Source organism: Brassica napus, chromosome C3, assembly GCF_020379485.1.
Source record: "Brassica napus cultivar Da-Ae chromosome C3, Da-Ae, whole genome shotgun sequence".
NCBI classification, from domain to species: Eukaryota; Viridiplantae; Streptophyta; class Magnoliopsida; order Brassicales; family Brassicaceae; genus Brassica; species Brassica napus.
The window spans coordinates 35,107,920-35,126,715 of record NC_063446.1 but is presented as its reverse complement, the minus strand read 5'-3'; the positions used below and the strand labels follow the sequence as shown (position 1 = coordinate 35,126,715).

General features: G+C 35.9%; 2 protein-coding genes across 2 annotated transcripts; both read right to left on the bottom strand.

Annotated features, from left to right (window-relative positions):
- Positions 1-12,940: 12,940 nt before the first annotated feature.
- Positions 12,941-13,764, bottom strand: LOC106437080 (defensin-like protein 287). The gene is made up of 2 exons (XM_013878013.3): positions 13,300-13,764; positions 12,941-13,213 (listed from the first exon to the last, which is right to left on the bottom strand). The coding sequence occupies exons 1-2, from the start codon at positions 13,358-13,360 to the stop codon at positions 13,026-13,028; spliced, it is 249 nt and encodes an 82-aa protein (XP_013733467.1). The 5' UTR covers positions 13,361-13,764; the 3' UTR covers positions 12,941-13,025.
- A 2,371-nt stretch (positions 13,765-16,135) lies between these two features.
- Positions 16,136-18,796, bottom strand: LOC106437081 (UDP-glycosyltransferase 73B5). The gene is made up of 2 exons (XM_013878014.3): positions 16,936-18,796; positions 16,136-16,776 (listed from the first exon to the last, which is right to left on the bottom strand). The coding sequence occupies exons 1-2, from the start codon at positions 18,053-18,055 to the stop codon at positions 16,313-16,315; spliced, it is 1,584 nt and encodes a 527-aa protein (XP_013733468.2). The 5' UTR covers positions 18,056-18,796; the 3' UTR covers positions 16,136-16,312.

Here is an 18,796-nt window from a genome sequence, read left to right as displayed (position 1 = left end):
ACGTGTTGGTTTGACTGTCACAGGAGATTCCTACCACCTGATCATCCATATCGTAGGAGTAGGAATTTGTTTACGAAGAACAAGAGGGTGTTTGACAGTCCACCTCCGGAAATTTGTGGGAAAGATTTGAAGATACAACTAAGAGATTTTGGTGCAGAAAGGACGCCAGAAGTCGGTGGACATGAGCGTTTTCCGGTAGATGCTGTTGGAGAACTACATAACTGGCACAAAAAAAGTATTTTCTGGGATCTGCCATACTGGGAGGATCATCTGCTAAGGCATAATTTAGATGTCATGCATATTGAGAAGAACTTTTTTGACAATCTCATGAACACGATCCTTAATGTTCAAGGTAAAACAAAGGATAATTTGAAGTCAAGACTGGATTTAGTCGATATATGTGCTCGTTCAGAACTTCATGTTGATGAAAATGGTAGGGCTCCTTTTCCCATATACCGACTTGATGCAGCGGGAAAAGATGCGTTATTTGATTGGATTTCAAACGATGTGGAATTTCCAGACGGTTACGCATCAAATTTGCGTAACTGTATCGACAGAAAGGAAGGAAAGTTTACTGGCTTGAAAAGCCACGATTGCCATGTAATGATGCAGCGCCTCCTTCCGTTCGCCTTCAAGGAACTATTACCACGAAATGTTCATGAAGCAATTGCAGGGATAAGTGGTTTCTTCCGCGATTTATGCACGAGATCAGTGACTCTTGAAGGTATTGAAAATTTGAAGACTAACATAGCCGTGATTCAGTGCAACCTTGAGAAGATATTTCCTCCCTCATTTTTTGATGTTATGGAGCATCTTGTTATTCACCTGGCAAGAGAATTGGAACTTGGTGGTCCTGTGCAGTATAGATGGATGTATCTGTATGAGCGGTATATGTTCCATTTGAAGAAGATGGTGAAAAATTTAAGTAGGGTGGAAGGTTCTATAGTCGCACAGATGATCAATGAAGAAACTTCAAACTTTGCCGAGTACTACTTTCCAGCAGAAGTTCAGACCAAAAACAGAAGACCTGCTCGGCATGATGATAGAGGCGAACGGGCAGCATATCATGTTACGGTTCCAGACATTTTCACAGATGTTGGACGACTTAGCGGAAAACCAAAGGACCGTCGACTTACTGAGCAGGAGCGCAGTCATTTGCAAACATATTTGCTCACCAACTGCGAAGACGTTCTTCAATATGAGAGGTAAATAAATGAGCTTACAAATTTTTATTTTAACAAGTTGAAATTTAAATCTTAATTAATTACATTATTGTCATCATATACAGGATTTTCATGGCAGAAAAGCGGTTCGAGTATAGATACGCCACAGAGGACGAACTAGAAGAAATGAAGCAGAGAGAATTTAGTGGATGGATGTTTACTTATGTGAGTGCTTTAAACAAATTAAAATATATTTTATCACATATTTATACTAATTCACATTTATTGATATAATATATATATATGTGCTATTAATAGGTGTCTGCTGGTTTGGCCAGAGGTGAAACATTTGACGATTGGATACGTGAGATGGTCGTTGGACCAAACTTTGTTGTGAAGTCATATCCGAGATTTTGTACTCGAGGATATGCATTCACAACTCAGAAGAGGAGACGTTCGAGTACGACTTATGATGCTGGCGTTTGTTCTGCATCAGGAGATGATGTATACTACGGACACATACATGAGATTTTGGAAATTAAGTATTTGGGCATGGTTGGATTGCGCTGTACTGTTTTCTATTGTGATTGGCACGACAACACCCCAGATCGAGGTGTGAGAACAGATGCATTTGGTGTTACATCAGTAAATTCGAGGCGAAAGCTGCAATATTATGATCCTTTCATTCTTGCTTCTCAGGCCGATCAGGTAATTAAATGTTAATTATTCAGAATGATTCATCATCATGTGTATTAATTTATAATTTTTCTAAATGTTACAGGTTTGTTATATCAAGTACCCCCGGGTAAGAAACAGAGATGATCCATGGGTTACTGTTACAAGACTCAACCCGAGAGGCCGAGTTCAGGGAAGTTCTGAGCTGGAAGACCCACTACAACCAAGCACATCCGGCAACTTAAGTGCAGCAGAAGATTTAGCTGGAGTTGGCCTTGTAGTCGATTTAACCGACTTTGGAGAGGAAGCCGTCGTTCACGTAGAGGATGAACCAGTGATTGGAGAGTTTCACGAAGATCCAGATTCAGATTCATCTGGTGATGATGACTCGGAAACAGACTACCATTGAACTTATTTGTTTTTATTTTTAAAGAAATACCGAGGAAATTCCGAGGAACACTTGATATAACCTCTTTCCTCGAATAATAGTTATTTGGTTTATCTAGCAAGGCAAAGCTGAATACGAATTAAAAACTACTCAGAACACAACCAAATAAAACGAAGAAACCATGTAAAAGAAATACGAACTCATAATTAAGAAACCCAAAAAAAAACTCAGTTCAAAATTAACAGAAAATAAGACCATAAAACGTTAGAATATAAAAGAAAATAAAATAGATGGTGATAGCTCCTACTCCTCGTCTCCTGCTCCAGATGTTCCTGCATCGTTGGGTCTCTTGGACCTCTTTCTTACCCTGTGTGTACCACTCGAACCCGAACCAGAGGTGGATGGAGAGTTGTCCCGATGAACTACATCATCCTTTTGGCAACGACACGGCCTGATACGTGAAATGGCAGCCCAGATCTTGTGTAGCATGTCGTTGTTTGTCTTTATGCTCTGATCTCTCCAATGTTGTTGCTGGCGCGAAGTGGCGTTCGGTGGAAGCTCTTGCAGCTTGTACTGGCTGGAGTCTGATGGGAGTAGCTGATGGGGTTGTGAATCATCTGGAATGGCTTGTGCAGCCTCATCTTCTCCTTCTTCATCAACCACGCCCTTGCCTTTGGTCTGATATTTTGGCGTGAAGAAGGATGGCTTGTCTACTAGTGCGGTAGCAGGGGGTAGGAACTCAACTGCAGCCTCTGAAAGTAGAGAAGTGAGACCGATCTGAGGTAGGTGGCAGTAGAGTGTTTTCTTCGCTCGGTCCTGGAATACGTAGACGTAAGGACCATCCCGATGGATCCTCGAGTGGGGACCAGCTATGAACTCCTTACTTACTAGAGAAATGACATCCAGGTAGTTCCAAGCAATGTTGTTCGATCTGTCCAGTGCTACCTCCTGGTTCTTGCAGTCTACACCCACATGTCTAAGGATCCGAGTAATCACTGCACCAAATCCACATGCATTGCTCTTTTTTTTGGTTACTTTCCCCTTGTATCCTGCTAAGTTTGCGGCCAGCACCGCTCCCATGTTGAAGGCAGTAGCAGGTGGGAATGTAGAGTTTCCAAATGCCGGTAGCAAATGCCTCACACCTTGGTACAGGAGGCACAACTCCCATTGCGTGACTGATGCGGCTGTGGTTGTCCCGTATAGCAATGAGCCAATGAGGCGTGTGGCATATCTCAGTACTGGGCTCCGGATAAGTGACTCCTTTGCCTGAGAAGATCTATAAACCCCTGTGCCAATCGTTTCCCAGAAGTTCAACAGCTCTGAAGTCCAATAAAGACCAGATGTCCTCTCCCCTGCACTCAATCCAAATAGTCCGCAGAGGTCTGTGAAAGTTACCTCATAGTATACTTTCTGCACTACGAATGCCAGAAAACCTTCCTGATGCCTATCATCGGGACGGGTGACGTATGCGGATGCTATGAACTGGCGTACCAACTCCGGATAAGTGGGTTCGTTGAGGTTGCATAGTTGGCCTAGACCCATGTTCTGGAACAGTCCTTCAATGTCTGCTTGGATTCCCAATATTGTCATCGTCTCAGGACATGCTAGTTGTGTAGCCGGAACGGCTACCTTCTTCATGTTGTTGTAGTGGGTGGTATCAGACTTATCCCACTTCTTTGGCCTTTGCTTCTCCAGATGAGACGAACCCTCTTCTTGTGGGTTCTTCTTTGCTGACATTTTTGTGCGCTTCATTCTCTACAAAATAGAATCATTGCTCTCAACATGGTTATAATCAATTAAGAACTCAAAGCAACATGAAAATGAAAAGCGAAATCGAGTTGTGATAAAAAAAACCAAATTCAAAAAAATTGTCAATCCGTAAATCATCTCAAATCCTGTTACAAACTCGTTGATCACAGACAATTGTGTTCTATTCCATGTTTAAACATCTGTTTCATGCATATTTGATCAAGGAATCAACACGGAAATAAGAAATACACAAAACCCAAAAAATTGCTCAAGAACACGATTTCAGAATGTGGAGATTCGCGGAGTATACCTGTCTTAGGGTGAAAACGAGTGTAGGAATCAGGTAGAGCTCGAAAAATCAAGGGGAATAGAGCCCAAAATTGTTCAAATCGGATGATTATAGAGAGAGAAAAAGGGGGGGGCGAATTATAGGGGAAATCGGAGGGGATGAGAGTTCTGAGGTTTAGATCCAAAAAGGTCGGGTTTTGCCTTATAATTCTGTTCGCACACCCATCGATCGATGCGTTTTTCCACATAAACGCATCGATCGATGCGTTTATAAAAAAACATACAAGATTTTCCGAGGATATTCCGAGGAAGGCTTCAGATTTTGTTCCATCGATCGATTGTTCAATCCAATCGATCGATCACATTCTTACGGCTTTCGTCCATCTGGTGATCGATCGATGCGTTTTTCTAAACAAACGCATCGATCGATGCGTTTATAAAAAAACATACAAGATTTTCCGAGGATATTCCGAGGAAGGCTTCAGATTTGTTCCATCGATCGATTGTTCAATCCAATCGATCGATCACATTCTTACGGCTTTCGTCCATCTGGTGATCGATCGATGCGTTTTTCTAAACAAACGCATCGATCGATGCGTTTATAAAAAAACATACAAGATTTTCCGAGGATATTCCGAGGAAGGCTTCAGATTTGTTCCATCGATCGATTGTTCAATCCAATCGATCGATCACATTCTTACGGCTTTCGTCCATCTGGTGATCGATCGATGCGTTTTTCTAAACAAACGCATCGATCGATGCGTTTATAAAAAAACATACAAGATTGAAACCCCAAACACTAGTTCCTCGGAATTTCCTCGGAATATTCCGACGGAATTACGAGGAAGACAAGGGTTTCCTCGGAATAGTCTGAGGAAATTCCGAGGAAATAGGGGTTGTAAACCGAAAAAAACGTTTTGCGGTTTGAATAACACCTACATAACCCTTATTAAGTGTCTTACGTTACTTATGAAGTCTAAAATTTGTTCCTTACCCCTTAATTAACACTTTTCCGATTGTATGAACGAAATCCCACAACATAAGAGAAACACTTATACGTTTTAATGAATGGTATAGGGAATACTTTCAATTAGTTTTGAAATTTGTTATTTCATGGTTTATGCTAATCTATACAAAGAATCCTCAATGGTATACATTACAATTGTATAACAAATGAAAAACCCCAAAAAAATTGATGTTTTGAAACCCCAAACATGTGTTCCTCGGTATTTCCTCGGAATATTCCGAGGAAATTCCGACGGATACTTTACTATCCGTCGGAATTTCCTCGGCATATATTTTCATTTTACCGGGCAAATATTTCGCGAAAATTGAAATTTAAATTCCGACGGAATTCCGACGGAAAATGTCCGTCGGACCCTAGGTTTTATAACCACGAGCCACTTCTTCTTCCCCATTTCTCTCTTCTTCCTCTGCGCGATTCCTCTCTTTTTTTCCGGCGATTTCCCCCTGAAATCCGACGATATCTCCGGCGATCTCCCCCTTTTCTTACACAAATCATGTAAGGACCCTATCCCACTCTCTTAGATTCTATTTGTTAGGTTTTTGTGGAGTTTTGATAGATTTTTGTTAAGGTGATTGGTTAGGATTGTGATTTTTGGTTGTATAATAGGTTTAGAATTGTGATTTAGTTGAATAATTTGTTTTGTTGAATTGATTTATAATTTTTTAATTATTTTTTTATTTTTTTGTATTTAGAAAATCGATTTTAGTATATAAAATCGATTTTTGTATTTTACAAAACGATTTTTCTATATAAATTCGATTTTTTGGATTTTACAAAAATTTTTTGGTATATAAATTCGATTTTTTGGATTTTACAAAACATTTTTTAATATCTATACAACTTTTGTTTTGATTAAAAACTATTATTTGGGATTTAAAAATATTTTTAATATATATATATATTATTAAAACTATTTTTTGTAATTATTGAACTATTTTTTATTTATTAAAACTATTTTTTTTATTAGAACTATTTTTATATATTTATTAAATATTTTTAATATCTATAAATATTTTTTTGTGATTAAATTATTTGAGACTTTTAAAAAAAAAAAATAATTTATATATTTCTGTATTTATTAAATATATTTTTTTTAATTTACAGGTCTCATGATGATCAGATCCGGCCTCGACAGCGTCGTGGTCGTGGTGGTACGGGGAGCCAGTCTCGGGATTCCACCCATTTTCAGGATTCCCCTTCGCCCCACAGCTCCTACCATACATCTCCCTCTGCTGCACCCGCTCCTGCTCCTCTCGCTCCCGCTGCTGCACCCGCTCCTCCTCCTCCGGGTCCTCCAGGAGTGATGAGTGTTGCGGATTTGGTTCAACAGCCCGGTCGTGACCATCTTCCGTATCTCACTCCGTATCCACATGGACATGGTCAAACATGGTAATTAAACATTTTTTTTTCTTTAAATTTTGATTCATTATTAACCGTTTGTTCTTTTTATTAGGTTCAACCGATCCGGGAACGGGATCAGCGCATGGATCAACCGTATGATGTACTCGGCCCTCGACAAGGGACATCCGACTTTCACTCACTTCCCTACCGAAAAGCAGGTTCTGTGGTTTCGTCAGTTTGCGGTAAGTATTCTAATTTTTTACTTATATTTTTAATCTTTAATATTAATTTTTTACTAATTGTGTTTTTTTTTCAGCAAGAGTTCAACTGGAATTCCGATGAGACGCTCTTTATCTATCACCACTTCGTCCATAAAGTTATGGACAACTATGGGAAGCAGATCCACGAGTGGAAGAAAAAGTGGGAAATCAATAAGGTTCGATTTAATTTATTAAACAATTTTTTAATTTATTAAACTATTTTTAAATTTAATAAACTATTTTTTTTTTATATTAAAAGGTACCAAAGTCGATGAACGACACGGTCTGGAAGGAGTTGTGTGCGCATTGGGATAAGGAAGAGACGAAAGAAACTTCTTCCACCAACTCCACCAACCGCAGGAGCGACCGTAAAGGGAAGGGCATCTACAAGCATAACTTGGGTGCTCAATCTATTGCCACTCTGGGAGATCGCATGGTAAGTTCAAATGTTTTTTCTTCAATTATTTGAGTTTCAGAATTTTAATTTATTGTGCATTTCTTCTAATTTCTAATGTTTCTTTAATTTATGTTTTTTTTCAAGGCGGAAGAAAATGATGGCGAGCCGGTTGATGATCTCGCCCTAATGAGGAGGGCGTATACCAACAAGAAGACCGGCCAGATTGATGACGGTCTTGTGAGGGACGTGGTCGACCTGGTCCAAACTCAGGTGGTAGACGAAGTGTCTCAGCTTCAAACCGAGGATGACGCTTCGACGGCTTCGACCAACTTGTCTCGGTGTCGAATCAACGAAATCGTTGAATCCGTAAGTTCTTTTTTTTTAAAGTTCAATTCATTTATTTTTTGGTTTAAATTTGTAAATTTGGCTATTTTCTATTCAGTCGGTTCCAAAGAAAAAGGGACGTTTGGTCGGTTTGGGTCGTCGCACCCGGTCGGTTCCTCCTTCTTCTGCACCACCGCCCTTTGTTGATCCAGAAGTACTTACGGCTCAGTTGAAGGACAAAGATGATCGTATATCTTTGTTGGAGACCCAGATGGCGGCTCAACAGGCGGGCTATGAGGCACAGAGGAGGCTGAACCAGCAAATGATGGAGATGATGCAGAGGATGTACCCGAACGAGGTGTTCCCGGACGTGCCAGACCCGTAGATTATTTTTTTTTTCCCAAAAACTCGGAATGTTTTATTTTTATTTGTGAAACTTTGAATATTAATTAATATGATTTTAATTTTAATTTTAATTTCATATTTTCGAATTTAAATTTCAGAAATTTTATTTTTTAAAAAAATTAATATTTTTTACATTCCGAGGAAATTAATTATATTTTTCACGCGATCGATCGATGCGTTTTTGGACATAAATCCATCGATCGATCTGTTTACAAAAAAAACGTTCGAAATATACCGAGGGACATGTTCCGCAGAATATACCGAGGAACTGTTCCCTCGGAATATTCCGAGGAACGTGTTCCTCGGAATATTCCGAGGAAGATGTCCCTCGGTATAATCCGAGGGAACAGTTCCGTCGGTATATTCCTATCGATCGATGTATATATGTCTAAAACGCATCGATCGATGAACGTCCGAGGAAATATCCCGACGAAGTTCTCCCTCGGTATATTCCGAGGACATTTCCGACAAAATAATGGTCCTCGGAATTTCCTCGGAAATTTTTTTCCTCGGAATTCCGTCGGAAAATTCCGAGGGATTTCCGACGAAAGAAGAAATTCCGAGGAATTATTTCCGACGACTTGTTTCGTCGGTATGTCGTCGGAATAACGGTATTCCGACGAAATTCCGACGATTTTTTCCCTCAGAATCTTTGCTGTTTTCTTGTAGTGGTGGGTTATGCTAAGGTCTCTAATCTTTATTGATCGTAATGGGCTTGTAGCTCATAAGTTTGTGTTTTAAATGGAGTGTTTATGTATGTTAAGACATTTAAAGGTGTTACGGAGTAGGCATGGGCATTCGGGGTCCCAATCGGGTTTCGGTTTTGTCCAATCGAGTCTTGGTTTTTTGGGTTTATCAAAATCAGTCCCATTCGGATTATATGAAAGTTCGGTTCAGGACCGGTTCGGGTTCTATTGGGTTCGCTTTGGAGTTAGTAAATCTTCAAAGAACCGGTACAATCCGATGTACTTTCGGGTTCGGGTCCCAATCGGTTCTTCGGTTTTAAAGTAATTGATTTATACCTATTTTGTAACTAAAACATAAGTAAAATCGGTACTTCGGTTTTAAAGTACCTTATTTGTGCCTATTTTGTAACCAAAACATAAGTAAAATCGATTCAAAACAAATAAAAAAAATATCAAACGTGATCATTCAAAATCAAACAAAAGGTATACATAGTTATTGATAGAAAGAAAACCAAATAAATGAAAGCATAAAACGAAAACCAAATTCTCATGAATGAAAAAAACATATTCAATGAAAACAAAACTAAAATCTAAAAATTTCAAGTCTCAACTGCCACCTTCAACCATCATCCTTCATGTAATAGAAAATTATTTTAGATGTTTAATAATATCTTAATGTATCTTGGATACATATTAGGAACTGAGATCATGTTTGGTACACGTTCTTTTTTGAAATTTTGAATGTTTCGCGTTCTATCGGATATCCATTTAAGTTCGGGTTCGGTTCAGATAATACTCATAACCCGAAATACCATAAACAAGATTCATTCGGTATTTATGTCGGGTTCGGATCGGTTCGGATTCATTTTTATCGGATCGGATTTGATTCGGATTTTCGGGTTCGGTTTATTTGCCAAGCCCTATTACAGAGTCGTAGCTGTTCGAGCTAGTTTTGTGTGATGTCCTCTGGTGCAGTTTTTAAGGATTTGTCCCAGAGATGAAGTGACATGTAGTTAATTGGGTGTACATAAACAGTGGTTTCTAGGATGTCAGGGTTGCTAATGCTGCTGGGGAAGGGGTGGTTTAGAGACCAAGCCCGAAGGAGCTTAGGGACGTATGCGTGATTTAGTGTGGATGTATAACTCTCGTGATGTTATTGTGGGGTCTCTTTTCTGTATGTGTATAAGTGTTATTTGATTTACACTGGATGTAAAAAATTGTTCGACGATTGGCGGAAGAATTCAAGAGTTGTTTCACGTGCAGGACAGTCCATCTCAGATGAACCACATGATTCACTCAAAAATTAGATTTACGGTTTAATCTAACATATCAAGCAAGTAATCAATTTGATGTGATTTGAAAGCGAAAATGTGTTTATTATTGATCCAGGATGACGATACAACAAAGGTAAATAGAAAGTATCTGCTTATAAGCAAGTGTGGGTACAATGTAGCATCGATGTATGAGAGCTTGCATTATTTTCTCTTTTCTCTTTTGCTTTTTATTATGGACAAAACTTAGATTCACCATCCCCTACGGTGAACTTTTAAATTCATTCCCTCTCTTACGACTAATCAAAATACCACCTAGATAATTAATAAAAAATATTAAATTTTATTTCAGAAAATTTAAAATAGTTGAAAAAAGAATGATACCTAACAAAACTCTAAATCCTAAATTATAAACCCTAAATCTAAATCTAACCCCTAAATACTAAACCCAAACCCTATACCCTAAACCCAAAAAGTAAACCCTAAATCCAAACCCTATACTATAAACCCAAATCCTAAACCTTAAACTCAAACTGTAAATCCAAATCATATACCATAAACCCAAACCATAAACTCTAAACTCAAACTCAAATCTTAGATCCTAAACTAAACTGTAAACCTTAAACTCAAATTCAAACCTTTTGGATTTAGGGTTTACGGTTGGAGTTTAGGATCTAGGATTCAAATTTAGGATATAGGGTTTGGGTTTATGGTTTAGGTTTAGGGTTTAAGATTTGAGTTTAGGGTATAGGGTATAGGGTTTGGGTTTAGGATTTAGGGTTTAGAGTTTTGGTTTAAGATTTAGGGTTTAGAGTTTGGATTTAGGATTTAGGGTTTATTATTTTGTTAGTGGCATCATTTTTTTTTCAATTATTTTTGATTTTTTTTTAAAAGTAATATTTTTATTAATAATCTATCTGGCACTTTGATTGGTTATAAGAGGAACTAGATCCCGCGGATATGAATTTTCAATTTTTAATTATTTATTTTATTAAATGATGTATTTGTAAAATTCATTCATATTATATTCATTAAGAAAATATTTTTTTTTGCATTTTAAACTATCTATTTTTTTACGAATGTGTGATATCATATAAAAAAAAATGAGTATACATAATTAATTAGATAATTGTAAAAACATAAATTTTTCTTTCGTTTGCGATATCATATAAATAATGATCCGCCCAGTTAACAAAAATCATGATTTTTTTATGTGTAATATTTTTTTATTTTGACCATTACCTTAAAACTATATTAAATTTTACATATTTTAATTAGAATATTTTTAATATCTTTACCTTTTTATTTGAAATGCAACTCAATATTTTTTTAAAAATTACAAAATATTTAAAAAATATTCTTAGAATTTGTTTGAAAAATATGAAAATTACATTTTAAATTAAAATTATCCTAAAAGATGATAAGTTTTGATCCAAAAGAAAACTCAAATTATGTCAAAAATAATTATATTCAATGATAATAACAATTTAAATTGATTATTTAAAAAAAAATACATTTACAAAAATATTGTTTGAAAGAAAATTCATTTCTCTTTAAAATATAAAATGAAAATATTATAATTAAATAATAAAAAATATAAATAAAAACCATAAATTTAGCAAATGACAACTGAGTTATATTATGCTAAAATTTTATTTCCAACAATTTAGCAAATGACAAATGAGTTATGAGAAAATAATACCATATAATTTTTAAAAACATAGCCATTCTTAAATATTTTTTGAATAAATAAATATTTTTTTTAATTTAATCAACTGAAAATAATATCCGTACAATTGTGTGAGTCTTATTCTAGTTTTATTGATGCATGTTATATATTAGTGTTGTATGTTTTAGGTAACATTTTAATGATGCACATTTTTTAAAATCTCCATTATTAAAATTTTGCACGTAAGAATAACTCATGAGTTTTTTTTGTTGATTAAATGACATTATGTCCAAATTTATTTAAGGATATTTCATTAAGGTAACTGAAAAAGATAAACAATAAAATAGGAAGTTTAAATTCATTTAAGCATATTTCATTAATGTAACTGAAAAGACAAGTAATAAATTAAACAGTTTTATTCGTTTTAGGATATTTCATAAATGCAACTGTAAAAGACAAACAAAAAAAATGGAGTTTAATTAGTGAAGTAATAATATTTTCAAATGGGTACTTCTCTTTTAATAATATAGATGGTGAATTTTGTCCTCTTATTATTATTACTCCTCTGTTTTTGTTAGATGATGCTGTGCACAAACATTATGAAAGTATTTTAAAACATTTTCTTTATAAAATATTATTAGATATCAACATAGCCACAATCTAACCAGAAATATTAAGAGTCATATAATATAAAAGTATTTAATTTAACCTAGAAAACTAAAAACATCATCTAATTAAAAACAAAATAATTTTTTTAGCATACACTAATAAAAAAATGGAGGGAGTATTATTTTTTGTTGACACATGTAAAAAGGGTGGTATTTAGTTTACAAACCAAACAATTTAAACATTTTGCAAAGAAGTGAAAGCCCATATAAAAAAGTAGATAAAGTTAACTCAACAATACACCATATATTATACATGGGTAGCCAGCCGGGAATGCAACGAACGGTGCCGAAGATTTACAAATTTCTTAGGCCATGATTAACAACTGTCTCTTAGCTAGCGTTTTTAACTTTGGATAATAGACGGTTCTTAGCTTTTAACTAAAAAAGCTAAGACATGTCTCTTAAATAAGAGATATAAGAGATGTTTCTTAATCGAAAAGTGTAAAAAAAATAAATCAAATCATGAATTAAGAACCCAAAATAATAAACCGAGGTTAATCATGATCTTAGAACCACCATCAATCTGAACTTAAAAAATCACCACGCTTCTTCCACATGCAAATAGCGAATAAGCTTCTTTCTCTTTAAATGATATGTAATAGAGAAAAAATATAAATAAATAAACTCAATTTAGACCAAAATTATATTTTTATTTAAATTACTATTTTGCATTACAAATAAAATGATAGTTTACATAGGAAATTAATTAGTTAATCAAGATCCTAATGGAGAAACCGTTGGATTCGCGATTTCTTCTTTGAAACCATGACATTTACATTTTCCATTATCGCATCGGCAATCAACACAAGCCTGGCAAGCAATGTTTGTTAAGCATTCTGATTTCTGTTTGCATTTGAATGAGATTATGATTTCTTTCTTACCCTCCACCACAAAATGTGAAACTGCAAAAAATGAAGAAAATTTATATAAATAATTTATTGTAGCAGGCAATGAGTAAAATTTAATTTGAGGAAAAGAAACCCAATACAATATGCAGTGAAAACAATTGCTGCCAAGAATACTGCAATAGTTACGCGAGGATTGTTCATATTTTCTGAGTTGTGAAACAATTTCTTGTGTAGTTTGTTCAAAACGGTGTTAGTGAGGAAGATTTTTGTTTAATGATGTACACTACATACAATTATAGGGGGTATAAATAGGAGCATGATGGGTCAAAAAGTTACTTTGTTGCCTAAAACGTTTTAATTGTTTTGACTTTTTAAAAATAGTCAATATAATTAATAGTATGTTATAAAATTGAAAATATCTTAAATTTGGTAATATTTAGAGAATAAGCGCAAGCAACAAATTTATTCATTACTCATATCCTTGACTTCAAATTAAAAGGATAGCATCTAATATTTAACGAAAATAATAATTAAATGCAGCGAAGATCTAGACTTTAGTATAGAAGATATTGCATAAGTCAAAACAAAAATAAGGACCAAATTAATTAGATACTCCTTTTTACTTTACTGCAGATCTTTATTTTATTTTATCAAAAATATTTAATATTATAGAAAATAAATTAAACTTAGCAAAAGAATCTAATTTTACAGCACACAAATGCTATATAGATAGAACCTTGGAAAATTGCCACAAATACTAAATTCATAATACCATTTTTCATGTTTACAATAATCATTTTTAATTTCACTTTTAGTGAATGATAATATTTATACCCCTAAGGTTAATTAATTAATCTAGACTTTCATGTTTCAAACATAATTTTCGATTTTTAAAAAGAAACTTTGAAAAAAAAAATCGGAAAAAAGTTCAAAAATTTTTTTTTATAAAAAAGTTCGAATTTGAAAAAAGTATAATTCAGAAACATAAAAAAATAATTATTTATTATATATATAGATAACAAAAATATAAAAATCTTTTGCCACTTAGTTAAAAAAATATTTTTGAAAATAGTAAACATGAAATTCCATTAGAATCTTGGAAAAAATTAGCTTTGGTTTCATAGCAACACGGAGGAATCTGTAACAAGACTATTAATTTACGTATGTGGGCTCTATGATGGAAGCATAAATCTTCTACGATTCCACAAACAAGATGTTGATGCGGCCAAGGAGTGGGTCAAAGGCTGGTATAGTCTAGCCAAATGAGCTGGCTGGTTGAGGATCATAAGTTGGACAATGGATGGTGATATGTGATTGAATCTCTCTATCAGTGGTTTCGATTGAGTATCTCAATCAGTGGTGGACAATGCCTGCTTCAGGCACAAACAATTCTAATGTTTAAAAGTAGTCAGCTGACTCAGCTCATCATATGCTCAGTCAATCCGCTGGATCATGACATGAAGTTATTTTGTTCTTCATGTATATGCATCAAACATATCTATTGATGGAGTTATGGGAATATCTAAAAATCGTCATGCTTCTACTCCCTTACAACAAAACCTTTGCGTATGATGAGCACTATGGCTGGCTATGTGAACCTATCAATCTCAGTGGCAAGCATAAGGGAGTAGTTGACAAAAAAAAAAAAAAAGCATAAGGGAGTTTCAAGAAGTATTGTCGAGCTATGCATTGCTGGATCTACCGTATCATAGTGTATATTCACTTGGTAAAACCATCAAGGAAACAGACTTTCCCTTCTTCTTCTTCTTCTTTTAAGCTTTTTCAGCTTGAAGAGATACTATTCACCAAGTCGGACATCCTCTTTGTACTGAACCAACCTCTCCTTTAGCTTCCTCTTCAGTTGATACTGGCTTTGAAGAATCCCAAATACGATCCTAGGGAATGCCAACCCTCGTGTGTCTTCTTTCAACCTTCCATTTGGAGTAAACTAAGATTCAAAACTTGGTGGAAGGTCATCTCTCCCACATCAACTCAAATTACATGATACATCTTGTAGGTCAGTCGAATCCTCTCAACGGATACATGATTCTTGTGAGAGGAAGAGAGCCAGTTATATGCAGCATTGGTGACCAGAGCAGCTTTGCACAGAGATAGAGACCAGGTTGTCAAGCTCTTCATACTCAGAGTTCCCTCTGTTAGAAAGTCTGCTAGATCATCGATGGAGAGTACATCAAGCATTTCATCATCCTCTATTTCTTCATCTTTCAAGGGATGCAGATTCAAATAAGCATTGTTTACATCAGGAGAGAAGTCAAACGCAAATTGACAATCTCTATTTTTTATGCAGGATCTCACTTGTTGTACAACCGCTCTGACACCAAATGTAAATGCAAGAACTATAGCACGAAGTGTAACATACAATACACTAAAGTATATCTCTACAAAGATATGTGTATATATTATATCTCTTTTGAACTTACAGTCTTTCTTTAAACAGAACCTCAACAAGACCGACACACTCTTGACTCGTTCTTCTAGCCTCACACATCCTAAGGTCGAATACAAAACTGTAGAACATCACCCGTTAACCCTTTGTGCTTTTCACTCACCTTATAAGTTATGAAAATTCACACTTATGCTAAGAATACAACTCAGGTGATAACTCTAATACACAAGTCGAACAAGACTACTTATACCTGGTAACCAATCAGCTAACCTGCCCTCCTAATAGATATTCTCCAAATCTCCAAATAAGACAAGTTTCCTAAAACTCTACAAAGTCTTTATGAAAATTCCAAAAGGAGATATTCCATCTCTAGTAAATTTTCAGCTGCTTGTTTTCCAAAATTTGATTTCCAAGCCTTCAGCTCTGCTACATTTCGATTATTCTACTTGCACACTCGTTGTAGCAGATAATGCCTACTTCAAACTGGTTCACCTGATCTTTGCATCTTCATGTTTTGTATGAAATTTGAAGCATGAAGTGATGATCGGAAGCAGAAAGCAGGAAGTATGTTGTATGCATAACGAGAAATTTGATCTCAAAGCAGATACATAAATGTACCAAATACATTTCATGAACTTTATACGACTGACTTAAGGGGGTCGTAGCTAAAGCTAACCAAGTAAAAAAAATCCATCTCACAGCATGAAACATGTTAAAAAGAAACATGAAATATGTTCAGTTTTCTTCTACTTTCTACCGTTCACCTCTTCCATGAACTTGTTCAAATCATTATAAGAAGACCCTCCTTCCTCAACAGCTGCTTTGGCCATTTCGCCTAGCTTTTTTGCCCGTTTCCGCCTTTCCTCTGCCTCTTCCCCAACTATCACTTCTCTCACTGCCTTCTCCACTTCCTCTCTACTAATCAACTTTCCCCTTTTCACCAACTCTGTAGCTCCTACATTCACTCCTGTTTTCAACACCATTGTCAATAGCTTCTCGTTGTAAAACTGTTCCGCGCCCATCGGCCAAGTCACCATAGGTAACCCCGCAGCAATGCCCTCCATAACCGAGTTCCATCCACAGTGCGTCACAAATCCTCCAACCGCTTTGTGGTCAAGTATCAGCACCTGCGGGGCCCACCCACGTATGATCAGCCCTTTCCCTTTTGTTCTCTCCTCAAAACCTTCAGGCAGCCACTCCTCATTTTCACCTATCCACCAACCCCAAAAGTTAATTTTGTTACGTTAATGACTCCACACTCTCAAAAACATTAGCCAATTTACTCATTTCCATGGTATCAGATCATATATAAATATATGAATAAGGAAAAATACATAACTAGTAATTTTGAGCATGATATCATTTTTACCTTGGTTTTCGTTTTTCCTAACCACCCAAATGAAATTTTGACCAGACCCTTCAAGACCGGCGGCGATCTCTAACAGCTGCTCGTTGGTGAAGCTAGTTCCGCTGCCAAACGACATGTAAACCACTGAACCAGTTGCCTTAGACTCGAGCCATCTCAGGCATTCTTGCTCATCAACGTTTGCTTTTTTCCCTCTTCCAGCTTTCTCAGCAAGATCTACGTTGCAGAGCGAAAGCGGACCGATGTGCCAAGCTCTTTTCGCAACGAAACCACGGTAAAAGTCAGCGTAAGTTGATTCCAGCTTGTAGAAGCTATTCACCAAAACACCAAAGCTAACAGACTCCGATTCTCTGACCTCTTTCATAAACTTTCCCCTTGGAGTTTCGTCGTTGCTAACATTAGCTTGCTGCAATGTCATAACTATGTTCCCGGGGAGACCAGGGATCACAAATGGTGTAGAACGCGTAGATACTTTCTTATGAGGCTTATGAATCCTCATGTTATAAGAACAACATAAGGAAAAGAACGATGTGCCGTGGAACACAAGTCTTGGCACACCGAACTTTTCCGTGAAGAACATATCGGCCACGAGACAGCTCGGTTTCGTTGTTTCGATGAAACTCTCCAACTGCTGTTTCATATACTTGGTAGCGAAAAGAAACTTTAAGGACAAGTCACCTGCGTTAGGTTTTTGGTATGAGTTGATGAAGTCAACGTTCTCGCACCCTTCAGGCAAACCAAGCTGTACACAAGGGAAGTGGAAGATCTTGATTCCGATTTCGAGATCAGGGTTTTGATTTTTGAATGCTTCAGTTTGTTTCTCAAAGATCTTAGAGTTAATTGGGGTTGTGATGATGGTTGATTTGGCTCCTCTGCTGGAGAAAAGCTTGGCCATGTCTAGGGTTGGTATCATGTGGCCCTGAGCCATGAAGGGGAAAAAACAAATATGAATCGGCTCAGAGACTTCGCTGTTCATGTTTGGTTGCAGAAACAAGATCTTGGTTTTAAAGGATGAAGCAGAAAAGAAAACAGAAGAAAAATATAATATTTTGCAGTTCCAAGCAGAACAAACTGAGGATTTCTTATATACACAACACACACGCATAAACGCACTGAATCTCATGTCTATGCAAACGTCTTATTGTACTTTTGTGTTAGTTTTTACCTTTTTCTATTATTCGTTCAGGTTGAGTCATCTTTGGTTGGCTATAAAATTGGGAATCTTGATTCTTGAAATATTTGTGTATTTTAAATGAAAATTCTGACGTCTCGCACTTTAGTAAGCGTCGACTAGTGCTTTTTGTTGTTACTAAATTGGCTTGGAATTTTAACGATTCTCTAGGTCTAACTAAATATAAGACTGATTAGTAAAACATTAACTTGAGTAACTTATTCCAGAGAAAAGTAATATAAGACTGACATAAGATAGTACACTATTTTAATGATTCGAAAGTTTTAAACTAATTATAAATAATAGGACTGTTTGATGTTATTGTATACATGGTTATAGCTTTATTTGGTCTTAGTTTGATTTTGAGTTATGTTTGCGTTGTTAGTCAACAAGGTCTCATGTTTTCTCCATCATTTTCAAAATAATCTTCATCATATATCTCCTGAATAAAAGTGTACAAGTATGTTTCCGTCCAATACTATAACGAATTAATTAAGCCACCAAAAATATTTTGCCTAAAAACCCAACACAATTTTATCAATTTAACAAGTAAAAATAACCTCAATACTCAATATTCAACTACTAATTAAAGAACAAGAACTTGGCAAGTGCTCGAGCATCTTGGGATTGCAAGGATCTCTTCGACATGCTTTGCCTCTATGCTACTGTCACCACAAAGCCTTATTGTCAGTT